General features: G+C 48.2%; 1 protein-coding gene across 9 annotated transcripts in view; it reads left to right on the top strand.

Annotated features, from left to right (window-relative positions):
- Window positions 1-21,344, top strand: part of TRAK1 (trafficking kinesin protein 1) — a 115,255-nt gene that overhangs the window by 41,581 nt on the left and 52,330 nt on the right. For 2 of the 9 annotated variants that reach the window (XM_040636916.1, XM_040636915.1), the window contains exon 1: window positions 6,154-6,232. The exons of the other annotated variants lie outside the window; for them this stretch is intronic. In XM_040636916.1, coding sequence (XP_040492850.1) covers window positions 6,169-6,232 — 64 coding nt within the window. In that variant the 5' untranslated portion in view covers window positions 6,154-6,168. Of the gene's footprint in view, window positions 1-6,153; window positions 6,233-21,344 lie in introns of those variants that run through there. 9 annotated transcript variants of the gene reach the window in all.

Genomic DNA, 21,344 nt, shown 5'->3' with positions numbered 1-21,344 from the left:
CCAGAGGGGATTAGGGCCGTCAAGTGGTTCTGCTTCCTAGCAGGAGGGAAGCACGCAGGGAGCCATTCTTACACCACCTGCTTAAGTGGGTGGCAGCGCGTGGCCTGTGGCGAGTGCCGTGACATCCGATACTTTGGGGCAAACTCATAACTGCGTTATTTGTGCTTTAGTTATTCATTGTTAGTGTTTACTCATCTTTTAAATGTATTGAATAACTTCAAAATCATGTGTACATGTATGTATACGTTCAGGTATATATAGAAAGCCATTCCCTATGTACATGAATGTTTAATTCATATGCTCACAGAACTAATAATTAGAAACTTAGAAGTTAAATTCTTTTAAACATTTAAATCTGATCACAAATGTATTTCACAGATTCCCCTTAATGCTGCAGACCAAATCTATTAGATTCTCTGAAGTGCTTATAAAAGCAAACATACGGCTCACCTCGCAACACAGGACCCAGTCCTCGTCCTGCCCGGGTGTATCTGTGACCACAGCGTCAGGCCTTTCCGTTCTCCTACCTACCTGCCTCCTCATTCCATATCCGGTTGGCTTATTCCTAGCTACCCTACTTAGAGAAATGTTAATGTAATGCTTTATTAAAGATATTAGTGGCAGAGACTGAACAGTCATACACATCCACCCCCCCTACTTCTTCAGATGGTTTAAAAATATCTTCCTGTTATCATCTTTCCTGAATATACCAGTTGCCTCGTTCGCTTGGTTGCCCTTTTTGTCTTGGCGTTCCCCGATCATCACGGCCTTGACAGACTCACTGTGTTCCCTTTAAATGTCATTAACTATATTCTGTTTTTGTTGTTCAAATTGTCACAGCCTGGCCCTTGACTGTCCTTTTAAGCTGCCTTCTGCGTCATATCACTTCTGCCCCCAAGACCTTGTGGAGCCAACTCTGCTTTCTTGCAAGCCGGCGTTGTAGGCGGACCTTGATTTTTCCTGCCCGAAGGCATGGACTCAGCAGCTCTCCAAGGAGCCCTGTTGACATTTCACCCAAAGCTGGACACCAGAGTGTCGACCTGCTGGTCGTGGGTGGAGTGGTATCCTTGCTAGGCCACTTTCTTGACAGAGCCGGAAATACTATTTCTTTTTAGTATCTCAGAGTCCCATTGATATTTTCCATTTAGTTCTTTCATGACCATTTTTAATTTTTTTCTTAAAAAGACTTCACAGTTTTTTAAAAAAGATTTATTTATGTGAGAGAGAGAGCGAGCATGAGTGGGAGAGGCAGAGGGAGAGGGAGAGAGCATCTCAAGCAGACTCCCTGCTGGGCGTGGAGCCCCACCCAGGGCTCTGTCTCACATCTTGAGCCGACACCGAGAGTGGGACGCTTAACCGACTAAGCCACCCAGGTGCCCCCACGATTTGTTTTTTGCTGTGAGATGCCAGCTTGAGTTTTTATCTCCTTTGTCTTCTTTTTTTTTTTCTCTCCTTTTATGTTTCATTTGTAAAACATCATAGATGTTTTCTTAGCTGTCAGTGGGAAGACTGTAGGGGTGGCTCATGCCCCATTTCTATCCAGATGCTCTTATTGCTGAGTGATCCTGGGCCAGAGTCTTAAACGGTCTGGGTCCCCTGTCGTCATGTGCACAGGGAGGGGCTGGTAATTAGCAAGCAGGGTCTGAGGAGTGAGTGAGCTGGAAAGTGCTGGCTGCCTGTGTGCAACCTCATGTCCTAGATGGTCCTGGGTGAGGTGGGTGAGTGAGAGGTGGCTTCTCTGAGGCTGCTCCTGGGACCTGTCCCTGATCCCGAGTCTCCCAGGGTGGGGTGGTGATAGGGGCAGCCCAGGCCTGGGGTGGGGGTGGGGGAAACTGGCTTTTTCAGCTGCAGGAAGCCGCGGGGGGGATGAGTGGGAGGGAAGGCTGGGACCCTCGGGGTGATGGGACTCTTGGAGGAAAGTATGGTTTCGAAGGCACCTGGATCTTACCCTCAGCGCCATCTCTGCAGAGCTGCGGAGGGATTGCTTTATCCGTCTGAGCCTATAAAATGGGAGTTCTGGTGTAGATACTCACTTTGAATCTTGCTTGAAGCTCATGGAAGTCACCCACCAGTGATGTTATTTCCTTTGTACTTGTTGATACACTCTGTTTTCTTTCCTATTTTCTTAAGACATGAATTGGATACGTACAGTCTTTGCAATTGATGTAAGTTATGTTCAGTAATATATTACTGTTTAGAAATGCGTCCCCCGCCCTGCCCCCCGCCAACTGTCACACCGGCTTTCTACTGTGAACCCAGTGCCTTTTCATTAATTATGCGGGGACAAGCCAAGACGTGATGTTTCTACCTCATTTCCCTAATTATAGCTTAGAAAGTTGTACTCTCTTTTTAATTGTACGGGCTTACTTATGTTTTTAAAGAATTTGAGTGATGAGGATGATCGGAAACTAATATTTATTACAAACTCACTTTGTCCCAGGCACTGTGCTGAGTGCTCTGCCATCCATTAATTAATTAAAACCTCGCCTCGTCTCTGAGGCAGGTATTATAATCACCCCATTTAACAGATAAGACTCTGTGTCTAAGAAGGTCACAGATATGGTAGATGAGGAGCCTGGACCAAACCTCAGGCCATCTTACTCCAAAAGCTCATGCTCTTAACTATGAAATTAAACTGCCTGATATTAGTCCGTCTGTCGTCCGTCTGTGTGTCCATCCATTTATCCATTATTCTTTGCCTTTATGATGATGTGTTACAAATACAGTATTTTTAAGAACTCATAGTGCAGGAAGGGAAATGTGCATGGCTTTGACTTTCTGTGATGCTTTACAGTTTGCATTTCCCGTTCGTTTATTACATCTTCATTTTGCAAATTCACATTGGACCCTTTCCCCCAGACATAGTGGATCGAACCTGTTGAGTGTACTGATATTTGAGGAATCTGTTAATTGTTGACGGGAGGCTTAGAATCATCTTTTTAGAAACACCTAAAGGAATTTTATTTATTATTATTTTTTTAGATTTTATTTATTTGAGAGAGAGAGGGGGCACAAGAGGGGGAGCAGCAGGCAGAGGGAGAAGCAGGCTCCCTGCTGCACAGGGAGCCCAATGTGGGACTTGATCCCAGGCCCTGGGATCATGAGCTGAGCCAGACAGACACTCAACCGACTGAGCTACTCAGGTGCCCCCATCTTGAGGAATTTTTACCAAAACCTTAGAAAAAGCTTGGGGCACCAGCCTCTGCTCACGTTTTCTGAGGAATGACATGTGGGAGGGCCACATGGGGGTTTGCTGTGGGGCTGTTGAGAGGTGCCGTCCTTGCCAGAGAGAGACATGATGGAGGACCAGAGGGAGAGATGTTCAGATAATGGGGGCAGGTATAGCTGGAATTAAAATCGTTGGCTGCTGACTTTAAATAGGCAGATGTCCTAGAAAATCTTAAATGTGTATCTAAGTTGGGGTCAGGCAGAGGGAAGGGCAGGGCTTAAAGTGAGTGAGGGAGGCGTTGGGGTCTGCTCTCTCCATTGCCCAGGAAGAATTTGGAATTGGGTGGGGAGGGCCGCAGGTCCTCCAGGGTGTAGCTGACAGCTGGGGAACAGCATGACCAGAGGCAGGAACCCCGCTTTCCACGCGGGGCAGGACATGCTCTCACAGTGTGCAGGCTGGGCCAAGTGGGCTCAGTTGTCCACCCCTGGCAAGTGGGACGATCTGCTTGTAGCATCTTGTGCTGGTGGACAAGCACGGCCTGGTGAAACCACAGGACGCTGAAGTAAGCAGGGGGTACCTGGAGCTGGGAGAAGCGTCTGGAACCTATACGGGGGACAGGAAGCCAGCTCTGGGGACCTCACAACACAGCATTAAAGACTCATCTGCTTCCCATGATTTAGGAAGGTTGAGATATATTTATCCATAGTACAGATTCTGCCCAAGAGTCTATATATAGGATTTGTAATTGTGTGTGTGTATGTATGTGTATAAATATATATGTGTGTATATATATACATACACGTATATATGTAAATATACATACACAAACATAGAGTTTTCTTCTTAAAATTTTTTTTTACTCAAATGCGGAGAGACACACACAGACACTGTATATATTACTTTCCCCGATCTATCCATCCTATTGATGTACCTCACCATTGGAAGTGTGGTCTGGGGACCAGCATCATTGCCGTCACGTTCGAACTTGTTAGAGATGCAGACTCTCGGGCCTGCTACACACCTGCTCCATTGGAATCTGCATTTTACCAAGAGCTCTGGGGGCTTCACATTAACTCCCAGAAGTCCTGCCCTCGAGGGATGTCTCCACCTTTGTTAATGGAGGCATCATATGCCACTGGGAGAATAAAGGGAAATTGTCCCTGTTGGGTCACCAGAGAAGGAGAGACACATGCCCTCTCAGTAGTGGAAAAGAGACTTTTACTATTACTCGTTCACAAATTATTATGGCCTTGAGTAGAAAATTAAGAGAAAAACCCATCAAAGCCCACGCTGCTGCTGGTGATGCCAGTGGATCGTTACAGTATCCAGCCCAGAGGCTGGTGAGGTTCTGTAGGTAGTTTCGTTTTAGGGCATTGTTTTTCGAGGGAGATTTTTGGCCCCAGAGGACATTTGGCAGTGTCTGGAGACATTTTTGGTCCTTACGTCGGCAAGGAGAGAGAGAGAGAGTGGTGCTTCTGGCCTCTAAGTGGGTAGAGGCGAGGGGTGCTGCTAAACACTGCGAGATGCCCAGACAGCCCCCCACAGCAAAGAATGATCTGACCTTAAGTGTCAGTAGCACTGAGGTTGAGAAACACTGGTTTAAGGGATGGAGTTACCTACAGTAAGTCCAGAATCTGTTTAATTATCCATTACTCCTTTTAATGAGATATTTAAAACATGCCAGACGCTTAGAACTAATAAACAGTAACTCCTTTTTTTTTTCTTTAGGAAATAAAACATTATAGGGGCACCTGGGTGGCTCAGTCGTTAAGCGTCTGCCTTTGGCTCAGGTCATGATCCCGGGGTCCTGGGATCGAGCCCTGCATTGGGCTCCCTGCTCCGCAGGGAACCTACTTCTCCCTCTCCCACTCCCCCTGCTTGTGTTCCCTCTCTTGCTGTCTCTCTCTCTGTCAAATAAATAAATAAAATCTTTAAAAAAAAAAAAGGAAATAAAACATTGTAGATGCACTTAAAAGGACAGTTGCAAAGCCCCATTCCCTCCCTCCCTAGAGGCAGCCACACCGTTTTGCAGGTGGGCTGTTGCCTTCTGTTGTTTGTACTCGGATCACACACGTGAGTGTGCATGAAACACTATATCGAGTTGCCTGGGCCCCTTTGTCATGGTGTTCTCCCGTTTGTATGTGGCAGGCCGTTTTCCCAGAAGTTTGAGCAAAGGCATGAGCAGCGGAGCAGAACTGCATCTCAATGGAAATATTTCCATTTTCTGAGTAATTCACATTTCCTTTAGGTGGTGGTTAAAAATGTTAAGAAAAGGTGTTTAATGTATTAAATAAGGTTGGTGAAAGAAAATCAAAAGTAATGGTTGCAGATTTTAGAAGGTGGCATTTTTCAAATGTGGACTCCGAGGAGGCCCAGAATCGAGCATATATTCTTGTCCTTAACATTTGTTGGAAGTGATGATGGTGGCAAGGCCCCCGGACCCCACCTGCCTGCACCCTCCTTTCTCCCTGGGTGGCACCTCCCAGCCCCTGCTCCCAGCATCCTTGGAAGACATTTCCAAGGATGGAAATCTCTGCATCATTTTCCAGAGCTGGCCAGTTTCTATGGCAACTGTTAGATTGAAAGATGATCAGCAAGCGGGAGGCCAGAGCGGGAGGCAAGGCTCGAGTGAGACCTCCGGGTGGTGGTGTGTGTCCCTGACGTCACCCTCCTCGCGTCTGGATAGGATGATAACGGATACTCCCATTCAGGGCTGCTGGCCGCTGTCGCTTTATTAGCAGGGCTGCTGGGGGCTCCGACAGCTCTGCAAATTGCCTCTCTTTCTGCTCCTCCTGTCCTCGCCCCACCAGAATTCTGCTTTTCACGGCCTCTTTTCTCTTTTGGCTGCAGACTGTCATTAGGAATGCACAGCTTAATTCCGGTGTGTTTCAGGATGCTCTTCTGCCCAGTGTTCTGGAAGGGCAGGGAGGCATGGCAGTGTTTTACTTGATGTTGATGGCGCTGTGAAGTCCGTTTTTTCCTCTGCAAGAATACTGACTATGCAGAAATTTATTGAAGCGGATTATTATGAACTAGACTGGTATTATGAAGAATGCTCGGACGGTAATTATGGCCCCCCGCGAAACAGAGCAGGAATGTGTAGGGGCATTGTCTCCCTCTGGGGTAGGGTGGTGGTCCTGAAACCTTGCCTGGGGACACGGGCAGGAGGTGGGGGGGCACTGGAACCAGCGCCACCGTAGGCATGCATGGCTCTGACAGTTCTGAAGGCATGGTGGACGAGATGGCAGGTGGGCAGGGCTCGTTGAGAATCCTCGGCGCTTAGTCGGTCTTTGCTCAGAAGGGCAGATGGTATTGGTGTGCTGGACTTGTGAGCATTATACTTCTCCTGGATTGAATTCTCTCTGGGGTGAGGCGTGAGTGTGGTGTTGATGCGTGTGCATGCGCTTGTGTGTGTGTGTGTGTGTGTGTGTGTGTGTGTGTGCACGCAAGGGGAGATGTGTTCGGTGACCTCTGTGCAATTGGCGGGGCTGGGGAAGAGTGTATTCAGGAGGTGGCTCTCTGGACAGTTGGCAGCAGGCCTGGAAGAATCCTTCCTTTCGGGAGCCCAGACCTGGGGGCCCCTGGGGAGGCTGGAGAAAATGCAGAAGCAGCTTCCCACCCAGCAGGCAATTCAAATGAATTTTGCTTGTGGGATCCCACAGAGATATGGATGTGGGGAGCCGTTGGGAGGGGCTCTCCCTCTGTCACCAGCTCCTGTGTGCAGGGAGGGTGTGGCACATTCCAGAGGAGACTGGGTGGAGTTTGTGTGGCCGGACAGGCCTCGGGAGGTTTCGGGTACCCAGAAAATAGCACTGAGGTGCGTTCTCAGAGAGGCCACAGGAGAGGGCCCTTAGGCTCCTGTGATGTTGGGCCTCAGAATCGTGTAAGACACAGTGGATCTGTCTTCTTTAATTTCTTCTTCAAAATGACCCTCAAATCACATGTCTTTTGTATGCCCCCGCCACACACGAAAAGAACACAGTTAGTACGTGTGCAGTCTGAGGGTCTGGTCCCTAGGGTTGCTATGTTCTCAGCCCCGCACGAGCCATTCATAGGTAAGGTGACTGTTTCCTAATTGAATCGGGAGCTTCAGACTGCTCTAACCATGACCACATTCGATGAACCAGAATGATGTAGCAGGTTGGGGGCCGGCCTCATCAGCAAGCTGAGGAACTACATGATTATCTCTTGTCTGCTGATTTCTGCCTTGACCAACGGCTACAGGAGAGGGACTGGGAGGTTTCCTCGGGTAGGGTGGGTGTGTATGTAACTCTGCTGAGAAACTTTCCCAGTTGAGCCCCACTGTCTCCCAGCATTCGGTGAGGACGGCGTCATGTGGAGTCCGTGTGCGTTTTTAAATATCCTGAGTAATGGTGGTGGTGGGCAGCTCCGAGGGCCTTCCAGGGAAAAGGTGACTGGATCCTTTTTCTTGTTTGGATAGGTTATTCTTGAAGCAGGTTCCCATCCTGTTACCCGACTCCAAGAGGCAATGATAGGGATGCGTCTTTTCAGAACTGTCAGTGAACTTGTGTAGTTTCCTTGGTGATTTGGGACTCACTGAGCCCTCCCTAACTTTTTAAAGTATGGACCTCAGTGGATCACTGGAATGGGGAGTGTAAGTTCCAGCAGAGTGCCTGTCCCAGACTGTGGATGAGCTGGGTGTGGCCATGGCTCCCACGGATCCCTCCTAGAAGTGGGGGAGGAAGCTTTCTTACTGTCTTGACCCAATTGCTACACCGTCCAGCTCTCTTTACACCCTCGTCCTTGGGAATAAAGCCAGTCGCTCGTGGTAGTCAGTCTGAGGGGTGAGAGGAGGCCGCTGACTCTTATCTGGGTGTCTGTCAGAAGGATTTTCTTACCCAGCCATTTCTCAGTTGAGTCTTTTGGCCCGGAGGCAGCCAGATCTCTCTTCTTCCAACTGAAAGGAAAATGGAAGGAGAGGCAACTCATCTGTCCAAGGGTAAATCAGTGTTGTTTGCAGTTACTGTCTGCGTGTGTGTTGAGCAGAATACTTTCCTTTACCCTCTGTTCCAGTTTGGATGAAGGGGAGAGGGCCATTGGGACAGAATTTACTGGGACAACTGGCATTTTCATAATCCCATTTTTAAAACAGCAAAACAGGGAATACAAGGGACAGAAACCCAGAAATCATCTAGTTGAGAAAATCCAGGGGATTGGGATTTCAAGTAAATGCTAGTTTTGTAGTTAATTCCTTTACTCATTTCTCACTAGTTGGGTTCTTTCCTGGCCCGTGCAGTTGGTCTGGAAATGCCATTTGCCTTTGTTTATATATGCATCTTTAAAATTGCAAATGAAATAGCCCTTTCGTCTCCCAGTCCTGACCTACCTGAGGAGGCCACGTAGGAGGAGACACACAGCACTGCTTTGTCTCTCTTGTCGTTTGGCATTTGAATCGTTAATGAGGGAAACTTCTAGGGAACTTTCCATATTAATGACAGAAGATGAGTCAAATGTTTTGAAAAAGATGCAAAATCATCATTTATGTCAGAGTTACTGACTCACACTTACGTTGCAGGGTTAGCACTGAAAAGTAATATATATATATATATGAGTATCGATTGCAGGACAATAGGACCCCTCTTTAAAAATTGGAATTAAAAAACAGCTGCTGTTCTCTTTTCTCTCTGAGGTTTAGGAAAGCTTTATTTGGTGTCAAATGACCGTATCCTTCCCCCTTTTAGTCTTAGTTATGGAATCTTGCACACCATTTTCCCCACCCCCCCAAAACAAAAACAGTAAGACCCCAGATGGTGTAACAAAGAGCATGGGGCCTGGGCTTAGAATAATAAGAAATTGGAGGGGTTGGGTGCCTAGTACCTTAAAGTCATTTTTAGAGATTTGAAACAGCCAGCTCTCAACACAGTATAGCGTGGCCACCGCGGAATTTGTGCAGATAAACCAGTTTTAACTGTGGTGTCAGACAGGGTCATGGCTACCTACATTGGATGTGTCCTCCCTCTAAAGCCTGGCAGATTATGAAAATCGCCCACTTATTTAAAAAGAAGATTCTTGGATTTACTCCAGACCCAGAGAGGTCCTGAGAAATCTGAATTTTTAGCACATGATTCCTTACGTTAATATGCATAATTAAAGGTGGTCTTTACATCAGGTGTGTTTGGGAAACTGTGCCAATGTCAGTGGAGACCAGGTCTGGAAAATAATTCTTTAGGTCTGTCACAGAATCTTCTGTTGTTTCTTGGCTACGCTGGTCACTTAAAAAAAAAAAAAAAGTATACTTTTAAAAACTGTGACACCGTTTTAATATTTCAAAAGGCTTGGGTTCAAGTGTATGTCTTTAAGTTAAAGAGAGCGTACTTTTGTAATGACTCTCGAAGTATGGAGATTGCCAGAAAGTGCACTGGCGTGGAGTTTCTGAGGCCCATTTTGCACTCTGCATGGTTTGGGCACATCCTGGGACCTCTGTGAGCCTCTGTCAACTCAGATGCCCCGTCTGGAAAGTGGGGATAGACACAATGACCAGAGCCATAGTGAAGGGCTGTTGAAAATACAGTTGACTCTTGAACAGTGTCGGGGTTTGGGGTACAAACCCCCCCACACACACAATAGAAAAATCTGTGTAGAACTTTTGACTCCCTCAAAACTTAACTACTAATAGCTTACTGTCAACCAGAAGCCTTGCCAAAAACATAAACAGTTGATTGACACATTTGTATGTTGTATATATTATATGCAGTTTTCTAGAAAAAGTAAGCTAGAGAAAAGAAAATGTTATTAAGAAAATCACAGGAGAAAATATATTCACAGTACCGTACTGCATTTATTGAAAAAAATCCACATATAAGTGGACCCATGCAGTTCAAACCCATGTTGTTCAAGCGTCAACTGTAAAAGCTTTCTGTAAACGGTGACGTGCTGGGCCAGTGCTTAATTTTATTTTCTCAGAAATAGTCTAGTTAGTAAGTTCTTTTTAAAAATCCCTCTCAGAAGGTGAGTGGCATTTTGAACAAGGGTATAGTATCTTTTTTTAAAAAGATTTTATTTATTTGAGAGAGAGAAACAGAGAGAGAGCGAGCAGGAGAAGGGGGAGGGTCAGAGGGAGAAGCAGATGCCCCGCTGAGCAGGGAGCCAGATGCAGGGCTGGATTCTGGGACCCTGGGATCATGACCTGAGCCGAAGGCGGACTCCTAACCAACTGAGCCACCCGGGCGCCCCAGGCTATGGTATCTTTAGCACCTGTTTCTTGCTAGTTTCTCATATACCTGCACACCCTCATTGCCTGCTGTCCAACATTGTAGGTGTGAGTGTCGGGGCGGGGGGTGGTCTCCCTCCTGCTGGTCGTATCACGGGGAAGCTTCGGTGGACGGCTGAGGAAGTTGTTCCTTGGGCTTCTTACTCCATAGTGAAAAGTCCGTGACGATACACAGGGGCTGTCATGTGTGCCCTGTTAACTTGCTTGACTGCAGTGACCTCTAAAATGCCACCCCAAGGTGGGGCGTGGCTAATTTGGGAGTAAAGTTTTGTTGGAGGTATTTTAAACATTCATTGAAAAATTGTTCCTAGGTTTTGAGATGATTTTTTTTTCTCTTTTCTTTTCTTTTTTTATTTATTTGACAGAGAGAGACAGCCAGTGAGAGAGGGAACATAGGCAGGGGGAATGGGAGAGGAAGAAGCAAGCTCCTAGCAGAGGAGCCTGATGTGGGGCTAGATCCCAGGACCCTGAGATCGTGACCTGAGCCGAAGGCAGATGCTTAATGACTGAGCTACCCAGGCGCCCCCTCGAGATGATTTTCTAATGTTCCTGCACTTTTGTGTCAATGCAAGCAGGCCTTCCATGTGTTCTTTTTGTGTTTATTGTGGGATGCACCTTTGGAAGCGGAGGATGGCTTTTTCCTTTCCAGACACAGCACCCTTCTGAATGGCTGTAAAAGTGACTTGAAAAAAAAAAAAAGGAAGTATAAATGCATAGTTTAACTGTCTGTTCTTTGGGAAAGTAGCGGTAATGTCTTCCCTCTGAGGTCGATGCAAGCCCAGAGCCCAGGTTTTGAAGCATGATGTTTCTCTTATTTATTTATTTTTAATGGCATAAACAAAGTCCTTGGACCATGACCCTCAATGATGGGGGGCCCTGCTAAAATGGGACCAAGAAGTGGAAGGAGGGGGGCGCTTGGAGCACTGAGAGAGGTCTGCACAGTGGATGGCACCGGGGAGGAGAGGACAGAAGGACACTAATGGCAGGGGGGTGCAGTGGGGTCGGGCGGGCAGGGGGAGGCACAGACCGTGGAGCTCAGGAAGTATACAGCTCACATCTTGGAACAAAGGGGCACTCTCAGGAGGGCTGCTGTCCAGTGGGACTTGTTGTGACAATGGAAACAGTCTGTGCCGTGCTGTCTAGTATGGTAGCCACTAGCCACGTGTGGCTCTGGAGCACTGGAAATGTGTCTAGCATGACTGAATTTTGGATTTTATTTAATTTTAATCAATTTAAATTTGACTGTAAATAGTGGCTTGTCTCAGGACAGTGCATGGTAGACCTTCAGGACAGTGACACCTCTGACAGTATATTGAGTAGATCTAGAGAGGGACACTTGCAGAAGGAAGCCCCTCTACCCCGCAGGAGGCCACACTTCCTGTCCAGCGTTCCCAGGGACGGTCCATAACTCAGTCCCTGCCTCTCCTCCCCGGTGCCCCAGTGTCTGGTCCTTGCCTCTAGGCCAGCACACATACCTGACTCTTCCTGGGGCCGAGCTCCATCCAGAGGTCCAGGATCTCCCACTTAGCACAGGCATTCCTAGGCTTTCTTGCTTTGGCTTTTGAAGAAAGTACTCTGTCAGAGAAGATGTTTTTTGGCCCGTCTCTGCCTTTAACCTTGAAATGAATGCAGGTGTGGATAAGATTTGAGAATTCCTTAACATCCCTAGGGGGCTGGGCGGGGGTGGGGGGGAGGAGAAATTGGGGGTGGGAGGCAGGGAATATCCTGAAGGACTAAACCCAGAAATATGAGGTGACATGGAGAGTCTAGGATGGTTTTGTGTTCAAAATGCTGTGTCCTCAGTGTTTATTATATAATATACATAGACTTGGGCATCATTTGTTAAGGATAGCCTAGATTTGAGTTAAAAGCTGAGTAGAAACAACTTGGTGATGAGTCATCACTTGAGAGTATTTTCAAATACATGAAATCAGCTTTTGTTTTCATTTGTACACACCGTGCCCCAGTACGGTATCCTACACATCTTCTAGTCAGTCTGATATTTGGTGAATGAATAATGCACAAGGTGGAGATCCCCCCTCCTATCCTCCCTCCCTCCCTCCCTTGCCAGCGTTTCAGACTCACTGTCATTTGAATTGAATTAAGCCCAATTTGATGCCATTTATTGAGATTAAATGGCATTTTTTTTCTGAGTGTGTATCCTCATAAACATTGTATTTAAAGCTTATGCAGATTTTCAAAATGTGATTTTAAAACCCCTGCCACTGAATTTCTGCTAAGCCTTCTTTTTATAAAGAATACCTCTTTAATGTTGTACAATGTAGTAGTCATTTTCAGGTTCCAAAATATTAGCCAGACAATGCATATGTCTCTAGGGTTTTATTTTTAAATAGCATTTTTATTGTATTCTGGTTTGCTATTTGAGGCACTCATATGGTCTTATATTTGTTTTTATGGAGGTAGCAATTCGATGCAGCAGACATTTTTAGCTACCAAAACAGGATCTGCAGACCTACGGATCCAAAGCTGAAAGAGACCTAGCGCCCCGCACCTGTGCAGGGAATGCTGTATGATGGTCTTGGCTCGGCTGAAAGCCTCCCTCTTGGTGACCTGGGGGAGGTGAATGGGCAAGAGCTGGGACAGGTCTCCTGCTGTGGCTTTTAGGAGCAGGGACACCCACCACAGGGTAGCTGGGAGGCGGCCGAGGCACAGAAATTGCAGAATGTGCTGCAATTCTCAGCTGCCAGCGCTCGGGGCCACCTTCCAGTGGCTTTGATGGAAGAACCTGCCATTTTCACTGTTAAAGGCAAAATCAGACAGTACAGAGGAATTGGTACTGAGATACACAATTAAACTGTGGATTCTTCTTCCAGGCAACACTGTTAACTGTTAGACTTTAGCTTTTTTTCCCCCCTTATCCTAGCAATTAGAATTTATAAATTTGCCTGTGAATACACAGATTTAGGATGAGAGCGGGGGTTATAAACGCAGATTTAAAAACAGCAAATGCAATGTATTATTACCAAAAGAGTGAATTGAGCTTAAAATAGGTAATGGTTACTGCCATGTGTTTGTTTTTTTCCTTTTGCTAGGAGTCAGAGTGATCACTTCCTTCCCTGTTCAGCACTGTGTCAGGCTGTTGTCAAAGTCAGATTGGTCTCAGAGGTGCCTGGGTGGCTCAGGTTAAGCGTTTGCCTTCAGCTCAGGTCATGATCCCAGGGTCCTGGGATCGAGCACTCTGTCTGGCTCCCTGCTCAGCAGGGAGTCTGCTTCTCCATCTCCCTCTGCCCCTCTCCCCTGTTCATGCTCTCCCTCAAATAAATAAATAAAATCTTTAAAAAAAAAAAAAAAGATAAAAGCTTGGTCTCAGTTCCTGGAGCACGCCCACTGAAATTCTCTCATCCGAGGGCATTGGGCAGTTATTCACCAGGACAGCTGCTCTGTTGGGGTCCTACCTTTAGTCAGGTGTACCTGCTTCAGGCTTGTTTGGTATTGCCCTGTGCTGTTGCTATGAAACTTGCAGGGAGCTACCATTCCTCATTGCTTCTGGGGGGAGGAAGAGTGGAGAGAAGAATCTGGAGGTGGAGAGCTTACCTGCAGCCCTGCACCTGCCTGCCCTCCTCCCCTCTGAGTCAACGGCACCTGGTGGGGTCAGCCTGGGGCAGGCAGGGCATTCCCATTCTGGCAGGTGCTCCTCCCCGCCCTGCCTCGCCCCACACTGTCCCTCCTCCCAGCTCCTTCCGGTCCGTCCTGGGTGACGCTGGGCCAATTCCCTGTGCACACCCTCCACTCCAGCTCAACCAGGGAATGTCCTCTGCCCCGTCCAGGGCCCGGCGTGTGCCCCAGGGGCCCAGGCTCCAATGGCTCCTCTGGGCAGACAGCTGGGAGCTACCCCAAGAACCACCCCTTAGGGCCATGTTTGGGCTTTGGGGTGACTTCAGCAATGTCCCTGAGAGATGTGGGAAGGGAAGAAGAGTATTTTGAGTATGACTACCAGAATGAAGAGAGGAAGACCCCTGTTGAGCAGCATGAAAGCCTGGACCTCTTGGAAGAGGGTAAATTCTGTACTTTGTTCAAATCTGACCCTTTCCCTGTTAGCGTCTAACTGTTTTACTGATCTCACAGCACTCTTCTATTTTCCTATTGAGGTGTAACTTCAAGTACACAGATCGTATGTGGTGAGTGGCTTGTAATGACCCCCATGTAAAACCACATGCAGCATGTCTAGCACCCTGAGAAGGCCCCTCGCACCCCAGGAGGGAGACCATGGTCCTGGCTTCTGTCACCTTAGATCTGTGTGCTCCTTTGTTCTTGATCTATGCAGGTGGAATCAAGTCGTGTGCATTAATTTGTCTGGCTTCTGGTGCTTAACCAATTCATACATGTTATTGCAAATATCAGTAGTTGTCTGGTTGTTTGTTTTTTCCTCTGCGGCATTCCAGTACTCTTTTTGAAGAGTTTTAGTTGTTTTCTTGTGGCTGAATGGGTTTTGGTAAGTTAATGGGCAAGAGACCGAGTCATTATTAAATAAAGTATGTTTTTGTGCTGGTGTTATTTTTATTTTGTTATTTTTTATGTTTAAATTCAATTAATTAACATAGAGTGTATTACTAATTTCAGGGGTAGAATTTTTTTTTTTCAAGATTTTATTTATTTATTTGGCAGAGAGAGAGAGAGAGACACCGCCAGCGAGAGAGAGAAAACAAGCAGGGGGAGTGGGAGAGGAAGAAGCAGGCTTCCAGCAGGGAGCCCGATGCGGGCTTCGATCCCAGGACTCTGGGATCATGCCCTAAGCCGAAGGCAGACGGTTAATGACGGAGCCACCCAGGCACCCCTCAGGGGTAGAATTTAGGATTCATCAGTTGCATACAGCACCCAGTGCTCATTACATCACGTGCCCTCCTTAATGCCCATCACCCACCCACCTCCCCTCCAGCAACCCTCAGTTTGTTTATTTCCTATAATGTGCTGGCATTATTTTTAAAAAATCATTAATCACTGTTTTGAAATAGGGATTTTTAAAAAAGAACCAAACTTCAGATTCTTTCTTTTCTTTTTTCTTTTTTAAAGAATTATTTATTTGAGAGGGAGAGAGTGAGCAGCGGTGGGGCAGGGGTGTGGGTAGTAAGGGGCAGAAAGAATCTCAAGCAGACTCCCTGCTGAGCGGGGAGCCATGACCCTGAGATCATGACCTGAGCTGAAATCAGGAGTCGGTGGCTTAACCGACTGAGCCACCCAGGCTCCCCAAAGTGGTTATTCTTTTTTATTCTTTTTTTTTTTTTTCTTTTAAAGTAGGCTCCACTCCCAGCATGGAGCTCACCATGGGGCCTGAACTCACAACCCTGAAGTCAAGGCCTGAACTGAGATCAAGAGTCAGATGCTAAACTCACTGAGCCACCCAGGTGCCCCTCGGATTATTCCAAATAGAAAAGTGCAAGGGCTGATGTTGAAATCACCTTGGGAACCCATCATCAGCTCTATCAGAGGGATGCTGCTTTTGGACAAGGGGGAGAGTGTTAATAATAGGCCCAAAGGCTTGGTGTGAGTTTCCTAGTTGGGCTTCTCTGGCTTTCACCCACAGCCCAGAGAAACCCCAGAGAAAGGGATTTTTGGGGTGCAACTGAATGTTTAAACACTGACTGCATGTATGTCCTTTAGGTCTTGAGTAAAAACAATGTGAATACCTTTTCAGAATTCTGCTCTGTGATGATCTATTTTCATGTCTCAACGTACTTTTTATTTTATTTTATTTTATTTTATTTTATTTTATTTATTTATTTTTAAAGATTTTATTTATTTATTTGACAGAGATAGAGACAGCCAGCGAGAGAGGGAACACAAGCAGGGGGAGTGGGAGAGGAAGAAGCAGGCTCATAGCGGAGGAGCCTGATGTGGGGCTCGATCCCAGAACGCTGGGATCACGCCCTGAGCCGAAGGCAGACGCTTAACCGCTGTGCCACCCAGGCGCCCCTCAACGTACTTTTTATTTTAAAAATTATTTATAATTGGCCATATACCAGAAGTGTTTTTCTTTTGAGGTGTCTGTCCTGAAAATATTAACATTTTACCTACAGGCCAGTTAAAAGCATTACACTGGAGAAATCAGGGAAAGGGAACAGCCAGAAGAGAGCCAGGGGCTCCGTGCTGAGGCCCGGTTCCCCGCCCGACCCTTCCACAAAGGAGATGGTGGAGGTAAAAGAAGTGCCCTGTAATGGGGATTATGTGTTAGTCAGGTTCCTGGAAATGCTCAGGGGGAAAGGCATCCGTGTGCCCTTGTAGGTTTACCTGGATCAGCGGATGTCCCTTACAGCTGTGGAACCCAGTGTGTGGCCCGTGTGCCCACATCACCTGGGTACTGGTTAGAAATGCCCCAGACCCACTGAGTCATAACCCATCTTTTAACAAGATCTTCCAGGGATCCCTGTGTAGATGAAAGTGTGGGGTGAGCAGTCGCCGTAAAGCATAGTAAGATGATTTTAGAAACCAGTCATTGAACCATATGATTCTAAATTAAAGGCTACACAAGGTTCTGGAGCAGTCTTATAGCCTAGTCAAGAGAAGAAAAAATTGTGTATTGCAAATATTTCCTATATCTATATATTTTTTTAAGATTATATTTGTTCATTTGACAGAGAGAGATAGGCAGGCAGAGGCAGAGGGAGAAGCAGACTCCCTGCTGAGCAGGAAGCCTGATGTGGGACTTGATTCCAGGACCCCGAGATCATGACCTGAGCCAAAGGCAGACGCTTAACAAACTGAGCCACCCAGGCACCCCCCCCCAATATCCATATTTTTAACTTCAAGGAAAAAACTGTGAGCCAGAAGATGATGAGACCCAGTGTTCGTTGTGTGCTTACTGCGTGTGCCGGGCACCATTCTAAGTACTTTATATAGATTTGTACATTTAATCCTTAAAACAACATTATGAGGTTAAGTTCTGTTATAATTTCCATGTCACAGGTTTGTAAGAGGGAACTTACGTGACCTTGTCCAGAGTCATAGAGCTAGTAAGTGATTTCAACCTGCGTAGAACGGCTCAAGGCCGGCTGCTCTTCAACCATTATACTAGCAGTTCTCAAAGTGGGGTCCCTGCCCGGTAGCATCAGCATCACCATCACCCAGGATTGTGTTAGAATTGCACCTTCTCCAGGCCCTGCCCCAGACCTGCTGAGCCAGAACCCTGGGGTGGGGCCCGGCAGACTGGGTTTTAACACGCCCTCTGGTTGATTCCGATGTACATTGTCCTATGCTGGTCCACATTTCATAGATAACCACGGGTGTTGGTTCACAACCCTGTCCGGAGCTTCCCGGGTGTAATCTGAAACCCGCCCCCATTCCCCATGGGTAGGGAGAGATGAAGAAGGAGGCAGGCCACTCCAGATTGGTGGGGGGCAGGTGTTATAAGCAAAGAGAACTTTCACAGGAGGCTTGCCTTGGGTGGCTGAAAGACAGTGGCTCCCCACACCTGCCTGCCAAACCTTAGAAGATTCTATAGAGGCTTTAACTGGGTTTAGTCATGTATACCACTCAGGTGTTCTCAACACCACATCACCAACTCAAGGCTGTGACCTTGGAACAGCCTCTGGGATCAGGAAAGGCCAGCCGAACCCACATTCCAAGGATAGGGAGGGAGTGGGGAGCCTCTGAGTGCCCTGGGCCAGCTCACAGGTCAACTGACGGAGGTCACATCTTTTTGTTGGCATCCCCCAACGCGTGTCCCCTACTTTAAGATCACATTCAAGGGGGGGCATTGCTCTGTATTTGCCATCTCCCAACAGACTTAAATTCTCTTCTCTTTTGTCCCTTCCCATTCCATCTCCTTCCTTTCCCCAATAAAATGTTTCGGTGTCCTGGAGGGGTGAAGTGTTAATAATAGTTTTAGGACAGTAAGCTCAAAAGAAAGACACCTTCTTGCCAACGTGCTGTTTTCTTTGTAAAGTCGAATTCACAAGACTGGCTCCTGGCCTGAAGGAAGACTGGAGCATAGATCAGAAGCTGGAGGTTTGGTTTGGCAGGTTTGGTTTCTGTAGCCAGTCCTGTGTCCCAGAGCAAGCCACTTGCAGGGCAGGCCCTTGCTTTTCTCCGACGCTGTCATACCGCCTGTGTCTTAGTTAATGGGAAGCAAGTCCTGCATGTGGAAGAAAATGCTCTTGAATAATGAAATTATGTGCAGGATGTGGACATAACTGTTCCCTGGATTCTGAGCTGGTTTAGGTGGTTTTCTTCCCTGTTAATGATCTATAAGAGGTGCTGGGTTGCTTTGGTAGCTGTGGATTCAGGACACATTTATTCTCTTCGGGTCACCTTGACGGGGTGACAGGCACTTTCTAATGTCACCCTTTAACCTGCAAAACAGCCTTTGAAATAAATGCTATTCCCATTTGTAGTCAGAGCAACTGAGGTAAGCTGGGTTGTCCCTGTCCCGGGTCCCACCACCATCACCCTGCCCGGGGTCTGCCTTCCAGCACAGCCAGGCACGAAGCTAAGGGTGTGGAGGCCTTCCCTGGCATCATCTCATGTAATGGTTCTAACCCACAAGGTGGGTGCTCACAGGGGGCCGGGACTCCCAGGAGAAGCAGCTTGCTCCCACCATGCAGCTGCAAGGGGCGGCTTGGCTCTCAGTTGAGAAAGTGTCTGGGCTCTGTGTCTTCTGGCCCCTGAGGACTTGAACAGCATAGGAACAGAACTGACCTAAAGCAGATTCTAGCTGCATGGCCTTCTTGAAGGAGGCCTCTGCTTGTTTGCGCAGTCCCCTCTGCTCGGGGTGGGAGCGGGCAGGGAGCAGGGCTCAGTGCTGCTGGGCGTGAAGTTGCAGGTCGTGCCCCCTCCTCGCCAAGCAGGGCGCTGGCGCCGGCACAGGAAAACGCTGGCCAAGAGGGAATTTTTGTGGTTGTTTCCTTGTGGTTTTCTGTGCAGCAGATTCCCACCATTTTCTTAAGGGAGTGTCTAAGGGAGCCTGATTTCGTAATTTTTTCTCATCTGGACACCCCCGAGGCTGTTACCCAACTGCAAGATTCCTCACCCGATTCCTGGCAGGTGGCAGGACTGGAAAAGAGCATATGGAATTCTCTGGGGTTAACTCGGTGCTCTCATAGCATGTTTTGGTTTCCTGAGCCCACCGGCTGCGCGAAAGCCTGTGTCCCGTCCTCAGAGGTGGCCGCTGATGGCCAGGATGGAAGGGGCCACCTCAGTCTTTTGCACAAAGGGCAGTTTTCAGGTGTTGAGCACTAACCAGAAATTATCATCTGGAAAAGCAGAGATCTCAGAGAAAACCACAATTGGCAGTGGGAACCTAGCTGGAGCTTGATGGAGAGCCCGGGGCCAGCCCCATGGGACTCTGTGCAAAGCCGCACCCTGCTGGGCTGTGCACGCTCTCCAGCTGATTCCAAGGCGAAGCCTGAGAGGCAGCACCAACAGCACATTCCTCCAGTTTGCGATGGAAATCCCAGGCTGCTGGTGGGGGGGCTGGGCTGCGTGGAGAGTGGCTGGAGGGGAGGTGGTTGTGATGTCTGCGCCAGAGCAGGCGCCGTCAGGGTCCCGCCCGTGTCTGTGTTGACACAGGGTGGCCAGCAGCATGTGAGCGAGCCGTGTAGCACTCTCTCCTGTAGGTCATGCATGAGGAAGGAGCTGACCCGGCTTATCAGTACTGGCCTCAGCATTGTTTGCTCGTGGTGTTCGTGACCTTGATCTCCAGCCTGGGGTTTGGTTGGTGGTATCCATGGCCACCCCACGCAGGCCTCCAGTGATGTCAGTTGCTTGGGGTGGTCCTCTTCCTGGGGTGCAGGTACCAGCATAACCCCAGGGCTGGTCAGGGCCAAGCCTTTTGGGGTCCCCTTGCTGCTCTGCCTACTTCTGGCATCTGTCCCCTGACCCCTTGCCATCCCCAGTCTTCTTGTATCTGAACTCCCAACAGCGCCTCTCACCTGGCGCTTCCTGCTTGCTCCTCTCCGTGATGCTCGTTTGTGCAAGCACCTTACCTGCTTGAGAGAGAGAGATTCATGTATTCACTCAGCAGGCAGTGGTTAAGCACGCCTTCATGGGGGTCACACTGATCAGGCATGATAGCTCTATGACCTTGGGCAGTTTCTTCATGTCTAAAGGGTGGAGAGCAGTAATACTTTTCTCCTAGGATGAATGTAAACACTGAAGGAGGTGACAGCCATCCAGCACTTGGCGGAGTGCCAGCACGGGGAGCGCCGTCATCAGTGAGCCATTGCTAGCCACCAGGTTAGCCCTCAGTAGATATCCCGATGATGGAAGGACACCAGAGATCAGCACTGAATGTTCTAGCCTGGGGTGGGGTGGATGATTAAGGCGCCCAATAGACCACGGTTATGTCCTTGGACAAGCCACTTGGCCTCTCTCCCTGTCTGGTGTGTTAAGTGGGGATCATGTTTATGTTATGGAACTCTGCTGGGTTTTAAGTGAAATAGTCCAGTCCGTTGTAAGATGCCCAGGGTAGCAGTTGGCATGTTGGGGAGACTCAGTAGTCCTTTTGTTTCTTCTTCCCTGCCTCTTCAGGAACTTCCCGTGGCGCTCTGCTCTCGGCCCACCTGGTGGGGAAAGTGAACCAGTAAGACAGTCACACTAGCATTGTAGTTAACGCTGCTGACGAGCAGTTCAGTGTAGCCAGACTGTACTGTCAGGTCCCTGCTGCCCCTCCTCCACCCCAGTTCACAGACGGGGTGCCACGCAGACGCTGGTGGTGGCCGGACAGACTGCTGTTGTAGCGGGCTGGCCTCTGCCACCACACCGTCCCTGCGTCCAGCTCCGAGGCTGCTGTGACACACCAGCGCCTTGCACCGAGACGAGTGGCGGCCTCTGTCGGCCCATTTGGTTCTGGCTTGAGAGCACAGCTGCTTATTAGTTGATGCCTTCTTGAACACTGCTTCTTAGCAGTTTCCTGCATCATCCCTTTGTGTCACATTGGACTTAAGACTGCCCTTTTCCAGGTGGCTTCTTTCCTACCCCCACTCCCCAGGG

Source organism: Ursus maritimus, unplaced genomic scaffold (assembly GCF_017311325.1).
Source record: "Ursus maritimus isolate PB19 unplaced genomic scaffold, ASM1731132v1 scaffold_20, whole genome shotgun sequence".
Lineage (NCBI taxonomy): Eukaryota > Metazoa > Chordata > Mammalia > Carnivora > Ursidae > Ursus > Ursus maritimus.
This window is presented reverse-complemented; position numbering and strand designations above follow the sequence as displayed.